The sequence below is a fragment of the Malus sylvestris genome, chromosome 9, assembly GCF_916048215.2.
Source record: "Malus sylvestris chromosome 9, drMalSylv7.2, whole genome shotgun sequence".
Lineage (NCBI taxonomy): Eukaryota > Viridiplantae > Streptophyta > Magnoliopsida > Rosales > Rosaceae > Malus > Malus sylvestris.
This window is the reverse complement of record NC_062268.1, coordinates 12257048-12269147: the sequence shown is the minus strand read 5'-3', so window position 1 is coordinate 12269147 and position 12100 is coordinate 12257048. Positions and strand designations below refer to the sequence as shown.

General features: G+C 32.8%; 1 protein-coding gene across 5 annotated transcripts in view; it reads left to right on the top strand.

The window, feature by feature from the left end:
• The first annotated feature begins 302 nt into the window (after positions 1–302).
• Positions 303–12100, top strand: part of LOC126582745 (agamous-like MADS-box protein MADS1) — a 102708-nt gene continuing 90910 nt past the window's right edge. The window contains exons 1-9 of one of the 5 annotated variants that reach the window (XR_007609574.1): positions 303–483; positions 703–997; positions 5638–5719; positions 6015–6076; positions 6159–6258; positions 6363–6404; positions 6526–6567; positions 6653–6822; positions 6926–7064. Coding sequence is in view for 4 of the 5 variants with exons in the window: in XM_050246926.1 (XP_050102883.1) it covers positions 771–997; positions 5638–5719; positions 6015–6076; positions 6159–6258; positions 6363–6404; positions 6526–6567; positions 6653–6822; positions 6926–6929 (729 nt within the window). In the remaining variant the exon portion in view is untranslated. Of the gene's footprint in view, positions 603–702; positions 998–5637; positions 5720–6014; positions 6077–6158; positions 6259–6362; positions 6405–6525; positions 6568–6652; positions 6823–6925; positions 7146–12100 lie in introns of those variants that run through there. The other 4 variants (XM_050246926.1, XM_050246925.1, XM_050246927.1 and 1 more) reach the window with 4 other exon arrangements.

Genomic DNA, 12100 nt, shown 5'->3' with positions numbered 1-12100 from the left:
ATAAAGCTCTTGAGTGCAACTTCCAGCATAAATGGGTCCCGTTCAAAAAACTCCATTCATAAAAATAGGCAACTCTCCAAATACCCTTTTAACACCATCACACACATACACACCTTCACTTTTTCCCATACATGAAGAGATGGACGGTTAATGGAGCAAGAAAGCAATACACATCAAACCCTCTTCTGTTTTCTCCATCCCTCTTTATATTTCTACTACTTCCTCTCCTCCATTACTATACAATCCAACCTAGCTAGGTAGATAGATACACATATAGTAAGTATATTTCTAGACTATCATCCTTACAAGGCAAATAATGGAGGATGTGTTGGGTAGGATGTGTTGGGTGATGGTTAAGACGTCCATTTTTGCTGTCCTTAAATACCAATCTCTTTAACCAAAAAAGTTACCCACTTCCCACTTCTGCAATTCTTCCTTCCGGTTGCCAAGTGCAACCCCAAAAGAAAAACTCAAAGTCAAGAAGTAATTATTTTCTTTGTGTTTATATATCCCTAATCCTCTATTCCTTCTTTGCTTTGTTTTCTTTTAAAAGTTGGTTTAGTGGTCTTAAACAAAAATAAAGCTCACACGTAACTCAATAGGTTAATCCATGTCTATTGCTTTATTACAAATATAGTTGTCAACTGATCTTGATCATGCCTTTTAACTAAAGAGTGGTTTTTTGGTGTTTTTCTTGGCTAGCTAGCTAACAGAAAGAGCCACAATTCATCTATTTGGAGGGGTTTTTGCCATTTTTCATCCTTGCAACAATGGAGTTCGCAAATCAAGCACCTGAGAGCTCTACCCAAAAAAAATTGGGAAGAGGCAAAATTGAGATTAAGCGGATCGAAAACACTACCAATCGACAAGTCACCTTCTGCAAACGCCGCAACGGATTGCTTAAGAAAGCCTATGAATTGTCTGTTCTTTGTGATGCTGAAGTTGCTCTTATCGTCTTCTCCACCCGTGGCCGCCTCTATGAGTATGCTAACAACAGGTTTGCATATTACTTTGTAATTTACTTATTTAACTGTTTTGTTCTTGCACTTCAGGTTCTCTCTCTCTCTCTCTCTCTCTCTCTCTCTGAGTTCTTCTGATTTGATCTTCAAGTAGTCTTTTCCAATTCAATTAATCACTATATTCCCTTTTATATATGACCTTAACTTTTCAGCTGGAAGCTAATTTTGATTATTTAGTTACACATAAAATTCTAACTGCTAACTTGTTTTTGTTTTTCAATCTCGCTGTTGTTTAAAAAATATTAAGTCTGGTTTAGGAGCAGTTGAGACTAATTATTTTGTTCTTTTGGTTTTGGGTGTGGCTAGCTAGGGTGAAATGAGTAATTTTATTTTGGGGAACAAACTTGAGTAAGCTTTGAGGTATATTTCAGCTTATCAACCAGAAAACTTTGATCTTTGGGGTAATATAGTATTTTTTTTATATATTTTCTTTATATTTTGTGCCTATTCTTTCTATAGCTTAGCTCTCTATGCAGATCTGTAGGATCACAGATAGAAATAGAGGAAGTTGTGTATTAATCCTAGCAGTTTTTGTATGATAACAATCTTAGGGTTACAAAGAGTTGCAGGTCTGTTAGATCAGCTTCCATGTATCTCCATTGTTGTTAAACTACTTCTCTCTCTCTCCACATGTCATCTACCAGTAGGCCATAAAATGTATGTCTGCAGATCACAAAGCTGTCCAACTCTCATTAGCCAGTTCCCTTCATCTCATGACGCTTCCCAAGTAAACATGTCAGCTCAGCTAAGAAGCAAATTGTACGTATTTTTTGGTCCAAGTAAAATGAACGTATATACAAGTTAAAACCCAAATAAAAACTTCAATCAGATTGCCAGACCTAAGTAAATTCACCACCTTTTTTGTAGTTATGTTCTATACATTAATTTTTGTCCTCTTTGACCCTTTCTGGAACATGAAGGAGGAGGCTAGGGTGTTGTTAGCTAGGGTTTCAAAGTCAAATTACATATCAACCAAGCCATGCTTCAATCAGTCAGCTGCAAGTCTGAGAAATAGGTTCAAAAGCCTACTGGATGTCTAAACTTTTGTCTTATCTTCAACAGAAATCACACAAGAAATAATTAGGACTAAAAAACTCAAATGGGAATCTTGAAACCTTGTTATAATTCTTTCATTATATTACTCTCCAAGCACCATATAATATGTTGAAATTCACACAAAAAGATGAAGACTGTTTTCATCATTGTGGTGGGTCTGGAAGGCTAGATCAGTAGATCTTGTGTTTAGGGTTTTAAAACCCAAAGTCCAGTACCAACACTTGGGGTACTTTTTTAGTATGCTCGGGGGTATTCTATACTCCGAAATTTCTGATGTTTAGATTCTTCGTAAAAAAATACAATAATCTGGATCTAATGACCCAAATACTCTGGAAAACAATAGAAATTTAGCCTGTTTAATATATATATATATATATATATATATATATATATTAGGAAGTGGTATATGGAAGCATGTGCCTACGGTTTCTTGTGTGAGTGAGTGAGCTGTATTGTTGTTTCTTTGAGTTTACAGCTTACGAATCTATGGTCACGTCAGACATGATGTTTCTGTTCTTCCAGTCCGGACAAAGGGAAAAGGAACCTCGCCCGATCTTTTTCTTGAGCATTCTAAGAATATAACGACCGTTCATCGTACATCATACGGTCGGTTTTTATTAGGTATTATTTATATTTAATTCTAAATTTTAAATTTTGAAATGATTTCTCATCTCATGATAAATGGTTACGATTACGGAATCCCTAGAATTTCCAAAAAAAAAGGATCTGACAATGATCCTTTTTTTGGACAAAGAAGCTGCTGTGGCAAAATGATTCCCTTCACTTCCATCTTCTCTTCTCACTTTTTATCATTTTCCCAATATCTTCCCCTTATTTTGTTTCTTTTTATTTTTTGAGTTTCTGTGTTGAAAAAGATGAAAAATAATTCTCCTTACTCTTATTGTGTGCATTATAATTACTTTAATATCTATGGACTGTTGAGAATGAGTCTCACATTGATGGATGTGAGGAGGTACCTTGTATGGACTTATAAGAGGTTGAGTTACTCCTCATATTACTAATTGGTTTTATGGTGGAACCTCAACTTTCTTCATGGTAGGGGGCGTGTTGAAAATGAGTTTCACATTGATAGAAAGAAGGACCTTGCATGAGCTTATAAAAGGTTGGGTTACTCCTCATATTGCCAATTAGTTTTATGGTAGAACCTCAATTTTCTTCATGGACACATAGAGTAATTAGTCATGAGTTCTTTCATCTTTCTGGAAACAATGTCATCAACAAAACAAAAGAGACTCTAACTTATGCTTCAAAATTCATGTGTGTGTGTGTGTGTGTGTATATATATGCATATATCGCTGCAAAACCCCAGAAGAGGGAGAATGGTGTTTATTTAGTATCATGCTTTTACTGAACCATATCTATACATAGATTTGTTTATTATTTTCCTGCATATACTCCAAGAAAAGTTGTCTGACTCCGTGAAAAGAGAGAGGCGAATGAAGGAAAGATGAAATGACTGAGCGGAATGGAGAAGATAAGTCTGTGAAGAAAAAAAACAATGCTAAAAGTGGCTGCAAAAACAGACATCTTTCTCTCAGAGATTCAAAGACATAAAAGGAAATAAATTCTTTTCTATGAATAAAATTCACTTGTCTAATACCATAACTTTGTATAAGTTTAAAGGGTCCTTTGGTGTTTTGGGGTCATCAGATGGGAATAGGACTGTTCCTTAGGGTTATTGGTCATTGTGTAAAGGTTTACTGACACGTGGCGTAGATTTAGAGATTGTGAGACGGGAACCAATCATATTTGGGGATCTTCTGCCAGCATGGCAGAGGCAACCAATCACTGCAGGGCTCGACAAAATTAAGGTTACAACTCTCCAAGAGCACAGTGAAATTGAATGGTTCTGTTTGATTCTTTTGTTTTTCTATTTTGGGGTAATTTTTTTGTTCTGTTCTATGTTGCATAACATCAACAGTGGTAGAGCCACATCTGGCCATACAGCTTAGCCCCTCTGAAAAATATTTGGTACCATTGGAAAATTGATGTGTTTATATTTACAATGTTGCTACTTTTTCAAGTTAGCAAATTCGGTCCCACAATATGTTTTATTCAAAACATAACGCTAAGCAATGGAGTTGATTGGTGGAAGAGTCGCTAATATTTAATATTATCAAAGAGATATTTTTTGAAATGTCATATGTTGCATAACATCAATAGTGGTGGTGCCACATCTGGCCATACAGCTTAGCCCCTCTGAAAAATATTTGGTACCATTGGAAAATTGATGTGTTTATATTTACAATGTTGCTACTTTTTCAAGTTAGCAAATTCGGTCCCACAATATGTTTTATTCAAAACATATCGCTAAGCAATGGAGTTGAATTGGTGGAAGAGTCGCTAATATATAATATTATCAAAGGTATATTTTTTGAAATATCATATGAATTTATACACCATTTTTATAGTGTCATATGAACTCAAATTGTAAGTAATTTGTCCTATCAATTTTTCAAAATCATTAATTTGTTATCTCATCCTACTCCGTTATAATTTTCATATGAAATAAGTCATGTGCCTTGTGTTAAAGGTTATTTCGGACATTTGACTCCTTTTTGTTTCATTTCATTGCTTGCCATGAGCCGTAACTTGGTAAAAATGACAAATTTGATATTTACCATTGTTTTAGATGACAACTAATATACTTCAAGAACATGTGTATATATTTTGAAGACTATATTGTTTGAGAGAAAATTGATTAGGATTCAGTCATATGTATCTCAATGTCTATATATGTGTGTGTATTTCTGGAGGTTCTTACATTATTTCTCTGAATTCGGATTTTGCAGACATTCTTTTACTAATTAACTTCCATAACAGTTGTTCTGAGTTGGGTCCATGATCAAACAGGAAACGATATTCATGCTAGCTAGTCCATATACAATATATTCTATATCTATAGGGAATCCATAACGCTCATGATTAGTTAATATAAAGTATTGAAAACGCAATTTTCATGTGATATACACTTAAAAATATACGTTGAGGATGATAGTAAGGAGTTTTACCTCACACAGAAGCAGCAAGAAACTTGATCTTCAAGAATCAAGACGTCCACATATGATTGCTTCGATTCGATGATGCCACGAAGGTTTTTCTTCCCCGACACGACCAAAATAAGTCACCAATTAAAAACCCTCAAAGAATTGATGATGGTTCACTTGGAACTTTAATATTTCTCAAGGCGAGAGAATCTGAGAAAAAATGCAAAAGGCTTGACAAAAACGTTGGGTTTTGATCTACTGCAATTCTGCATGATGACTAATAATTAATAAGAGAGTGAGATGATAGAATAAAGAAATAGGGTTTTGATCTCTCAACGTGTGCAGCAGCTTTATTTGATTTATGAGGTGTTATGGTTGGCCTCTAGGCGCCTAGCTTATCCCTTTTAGGGCAACATTCTACAGTATTTCGTATATTGGTGCCATTTCTAATTAAAATACCTAAGAAATAGGGCATTTCATTCCAAATTATTTAAGTGTCTGAAGAACCACATAAAAATTTGGAAGTTTAGCTTAATTTCTTTTTCCCTTTGCAGCGTTAGAGCAACAATCGACAGGTACAAAAAAGCATGCGCTGATTCTACGGATGGTGGATCTATATCAGAAGCTAACACTCAGGTAAACTTCTTTTAGATGATGAATACAAAAGGATAATGTTTTCTATAGCAGCCTTGGAAGTGGAAGTCCTTATGTAGAAGGAAAGCCTAATAGTTTAATTTCTCTATAAATTAACTATTTATATCCAATTTTGGTCACCTAATCCACATTATTGCAATGCTCCTGATCCAAGCTTAAGCTTCCTCTTTTCTAGACATGAATTTCGTCCACTGTTTGTTCATTTAATTTGTATGTACTGAAACGGTTCAAATTGGTTTTACGAGCTTGTCTAATGCGTCACCATACATGGCCTCAGTTTTATCAGCAGGAAGCATCAAAACTGCGAAGACAGATCCGAGAAATTCAGAATTCAAACAGGTAAATTAAGTTGATTTCATTAGATAATTAACTACATTGTCTAATTTCTGTCCATCTAAACATTCTGCCTCTCTCTCTCCAGGCATATACTGGGGGAATCCCTTAGCACCTTGAAAGTCAAGGAACTGAAAAACCTAGAAGGAAGATTGGAGAAAGGAATCAGCAGAATAAGATCCAAAAAGGTACTCCATTTCCCTATTTTAATTGCAAAAATCTGTTTAATTCCTTCAAGTTTACTTAATCCCTACTCAAAATCTCAACTGACGTGTGCTCGGATAAACCGCAGAATGAAATCCTGTTTTCTGAAATCGAATTCATGCAAAAGAGGGTAACTTTATCTTCTACTATACTACTAAGTTACATGCCCTTGGTGCCAAATTGCATTCTTCATGTTACTTATACAATATGCTGCTTCTTAAAAATAATACTACGTACGTTTGTGCATGCAGGAGACTGAGCTGCAACACCACAACAATTTTCTGAGAGCAAAGGTGAACATTCGAATGCATAAGCCAATACCGAAAAGTTGAACTTAATTACGAATAAGAATGATAAATTAATGAATGAATGGTACAGATAGCTGAAAGCGAGAGGGAACAGCAGCAGCAGCAAACACATATGATGCCGGGAACTTCCTACGATCCGTCGATGCCTTCGAATTCGTATGACAGGAACTTCTTCCCTGTGATCTTGGAGTCCAATAATAACCATTACCCTCGCCAAGGCCAGACAGCTCTCCAACTTGTGTAAGTTTTATTACCATTACTAGTAATACAATTTATATTTTCTTTCTAAAACACATACAGATGAGATAATTAGTCACTGTTTACTTTTGGTCTTTGGATGCAGTTGAAATGCTGGACTACCGTCTGATGTTCTTCTATCCATATCCTCTGATCTGTCTTCATAAATCTATGAGATAATTGACGTTGTAGTTTTTATGTATATGGGAGAACCAGTTTGCTCATGTTCTCCATAATATATATATGTGTGTGATGATGGACCCCAATTCTGTGATAACATATATAGTAAATTTTATTTTCTCACCCTAATTAAAGTTCCATCTCTATTATCTTGTTCATCTGCATAAATTCCTAATTTCTGCAAATTACAGTTCCAACACGCATGAATAACTTGACAAATATACACATAGAATAATATGTGCACACCGTGATTGACTAGTAAGTACGAATGACTACTTCCAACCTGAGTCAAATATTTTCCTTTCAGAAATTAAAACAAAATGAATAGAAAAATGTGTGCACACATGTCATACCGTTATATGTAGTTTCCACAAAGTTCGTTTATATTTTCGTTTTGTAAAAAATGGATTATAAGGTTGATATCTGTTCTCCTGCGCATGAAAGAACAAAAAGGAGTGGCTGAGACTTAACCGTTCACTCGGGAAAAAACATGCGCAGGAGAAAATTTCTGTTATAATGTTTGCCCAAGGAGCCAAGAAAGTGCATGGCTAGGGTGATAACTAGGTTTTTGACTTTATCGAAGAGAAAATGGGCCATTGGGGGAGGGTACTTGCAATATTTCCATCACTTTCACGTGAGCTGCTCATCTATTGCGGTATGCCCAATATGGCCCAACTGCATAACATTGTGCTTTAACGTATTCAATTATTTGGAATAAAATAAAATCCATTAGAGGCAATTGTAGGCAAGGCTGTGGTACCACTCTACCATATACTTTATAGTAGACTTGGCAGTTTTTGACACGACACGATGACACGACACGAAAACGACACGAAAATAACGGGTTTCGGGTCAACACGATAACTTATCGGGTCACTATCGGGTGACCCGTTAAGAACCCGTTAATAACGGGTTCTTAACAGGTATACACGCGGGTAACACGTGGGTAACCCGTTTCGACCCGTTAAGAAAAAAATTATTTTAATAATTTTAAAGTTTAATTACTAAAAGATTTATTATAAAATACAATAGTCATATTAATATATACAATATATTCTATATTAAATATATAGTTTTGTATTATTGTTCTATATAAATTATAAAAAAAATTTAAAAAAAAATTAGTCATTATTTATTTTTATTATGAGAGTTCCTTATTATCATTACTAGGATAAATTTTACATAACATACTCTTGTCCAAAATTAAAATATACTGGTATAGTATTTGTATATGCAAGAACTAAGAAGACATACATACAAGTATGAAAAATGTGAAAGAATATATAAACACTCATGATTTATCATTATTCCTCCACGAATAGATAATTGTTACACTTATATTATCGTTTAGATTTTTTAAATCCTTCAAACCCTCATGAATAATGTTTTTTATTTGAGGGCAAAATTAATAAAATTAATAATAATTACTGTAGAACTGTAAAAAATGTAAAAAAATATATATAAAATCACTCATATATAAAAAAATGTAAATGCTTTAAATTAAAGATCAAATTTATTCATTACATTCTTATAGGGTCGAGGAGTGTATCTGTAAAAAAATCATCAAAATCAGAGATAAAATAACCGTTAAATTATGATTTTTCGTTTACAACCGCCGAAAACTTTTGTTCCATTACGTAATCTCTGAATGTTTGTTTTTTACGATTTTTTACATATGCGATCTCGGAATGTGTACAAATAAGTTTGACGGTTGGATAGTTAAAAAAAGTTTCATAGAATGCATATTGCGTCAAAACGGTAGATTAAGCAAACACTTAGAGTTAATATTATACTTCTACTAAGTATAAAATAGGTTTTTGTGGTATCCACTAGTGTAAATACTTTAAATTAAAGATCAAATTTATTCATTACATTCTTATAGGGTCGAGGAGTGTATCTGTAAAAAATCATCAAAATCGGAGCTAAAATAACCGTTAAATTGTGATTTTTCGTTTATAACCGTCGAAACCTTTTGTTCCGTTACTTAATCTCTGAATGTTTGTTTTTTATGATTTTTTACGTATGCGATCTCGGAATGTGTACAAATAAGTTTGACGGTTGGAACGTTGAAAAACGTTTTGTAGAATGCATATTGCGTCAAAACAGTACATTAAACAAACATTTAGAGTTAATATTATACTTCTATTAAGTATAAAATAAGTTTTTGTGGTATCCACTAGTGTAAATACTTTAAATTAAAGATCAAATTTATTCATTACATTCTTATAGGGTCGAGGAGTGTATCTGTAAAAAATTATCAAAATCAGAGATAAAATAACCGTTAAATTATGATTTTTCATTTATAACCGTCGAAAACTTTCGTTCCATTACGTAATCTCTGAATGTTTGTTTTTTACGATTTTTTACGTATGCGATCTTGGAATGTGTACAAATAATTTTGACGGTTGGATCGTTGAAAAAAGCTTCGTAGAATGCATATTGCATCAAAATGGTAGATTAAACAAACACTTAGAGTTAATATTATACTTCTATTAAGTATAAAATAAGTTTTTGTGGTATCCACTAGTGTAAATACTTTAAATTAAAGATCAATTTTATTCATTACATTCTTATAGGGTCGAGGAGTGTATCTGTAAAAAATCATCAAAATCAGAGATAAAATAACCGTTAAATTGTGATTTTTCGTTTATAACCGCCGAAAACTTTTGTTCCATTACGTAATCTCTGAATGTTTGTTTTTTACGATTTTTTACGTATGCGATCTCGGAATGTGTACAAATAAGTTTGACGGTTGGATCGTTGAAAAAAGTTTCATATAATGCATATTGCGTCAAAATGGTAGATTAAGCAAACACTTAGAGTTAATATTATACTCTATTAAGTATAAAATAAGTTTTTGTGGTATCCATTAGTGTAAATACTTTAAATTAAAGATCAAATTTATTCATTACATTCTTATAGGGTCGAGGAGTGTATCTATAAAAATTCATCAAAATCGGAGCTAAAATAACCGTTAAATTGTGATTTTTCGTTTATAACCGTCGAAAACTTTTGTTCCGTTACGTAATCTCTGAATGTTTGTTTTTTATGCTTTTTTACGTATGCGATCTTGGAATGTGTACAAATACGTTTGACGGTTGGATCGTTGAAAAAAGTTTTGTAAAATGCATATTGCGTCAAAACAGTACATTAAACAAACACTTAGAGTTAATATTATACTTCTATTAAGTATAAAATAAGTTTTTGTGGTATCCACTAGTGTAAATACTTTAAATTAAAGATCAAATTTATTCATTACATTCTTATAGGGTCGAGGAGTGTATCTGTAAAAAATCATCAAAATCAGAGATAAAATAACCGTTAAATTGTGATTTTTCGTTTATAACCGTCGAAAACTTTTGTTCCAATACGTAATCTCTGAATGTTTTTTTTTTACGATTTTTTACGTATGTGATCTCGGAATGTGTACAAATAAGTTTGACGGTTGGATCGTTGAAAAAAGTTTTGTAGAATGCATATTACATCAAAACAGTACATTAAACAAACACTTAGAGTTAATATTAAACTTCTATTAAGTATAAAATAAGTTTTTGTGGTATCCACTAGTGTAAATACTTTAAATTAAAGATCAAATTTATTCATTACATTCTTATAGGGTCGAGGAGTATTTTTGTAAAAAATCATCAAAATCGGAGCTCAAATTACCGTTAAATTGTGATTTTTCGTTTATAACCGTTGAAAACTTTTGTTCCGTTACGTAATCTCTGAATGTTTGTTTTTTATGATTTTTTACGTATGCGATCTCGAAATGTGTACAAATAATTTTGACGGTTGGATCGTTGAAAAAAGTTTCGTATAATGCATATTACGTCAAAACGGTAGATGAAACAAACACTTAGAGTTAATATTATACTTCTATTAAGTATAAAATAAGTTTTTGTGGTATCCACTAGTGTAAATACTTTAAATTAAAGATCAAATTTATTCATTACATTCTTATAGGGCCGATGAGTGTATTTGTAAAAAATCATCAAGATCGGAGCTAAAATAACCGTTAAATTGTGATTTTTCGTTTATAACCGTCGAAAACTTTTGTTCCATTACGTAATCTCTGAATGTTTGTTTTTTAAAGATTTTTTACGTATGCAATCTTGGAATGTGTACAAATAAGTTTGACGGTTAGATCGTTGAAAAAAGTTTTTGGACCGCCAGCAATAGATAATTTTGTAGTAGTGAAACCTTAAATTTATTTAACCGTTAATTGTTATTTACACTTTATTCTTCTGACTGAATTTCATTTTTAAAATTTTATTTTTTGAAAACATGATCATCTGGTGGATGTAAGAAGATGATATCACGTTTCGATATTTACGATTAACTGAAATATGAGTCAATGTCATATAATTTGTAGAAACTTTATAAACATCAAGCAATATTTTCACTAACCGTAGAACTCTAAATATAATATCAACGATCCAACGATCCAAACCGTTCATCTACCTGCACCCTCTAATAGATCATGTTTTCAAAAAAGAAAATCTAAAAAAACGAAATTTGATGAGAACAATGAAGCATAAATGTAAACAACAATCAACGGTTAAATTTTGATCTATGATTTATATGATTATAGTGGCGAATTTCGAAGTTAAGCTCTTCATGAAAGTTATAAAGCTTGTCATTACGAGTGTTTATATATATTTTTCTATAATTTTTTACACTTCTACATTAATTAAAAAACTATTAAAGACTTTAGGTAAGCGAAAATATACTTAAAACAAAATTGCGTTTTTATGTTTTGGATGTGATAATATGAAATGTATATACTTATTTAGTATTATGTTTTTCATTTGATTATTTATTGGTTTAAAATATATTTTCCTTAACGGGTAACGGGTCGGGTCATATTACCTGTTAATATTATCGGGTCGATTTCGGGTCGGGTCATTTTACCCGTTTATTTTAACGGGTGTTACACGACACGACCCGTTAAGATATCGGGTATGACACGAAAACGACACGAACACGGAAAACACGACACGAATGCCAAGTCTACTTTATAGGTAAACGTCATTTTCTGCGCATGTAAAGGACGTATGCATTTGGGACCAAAGACGCTAAGAAAATTTGTACATGCGAAAAT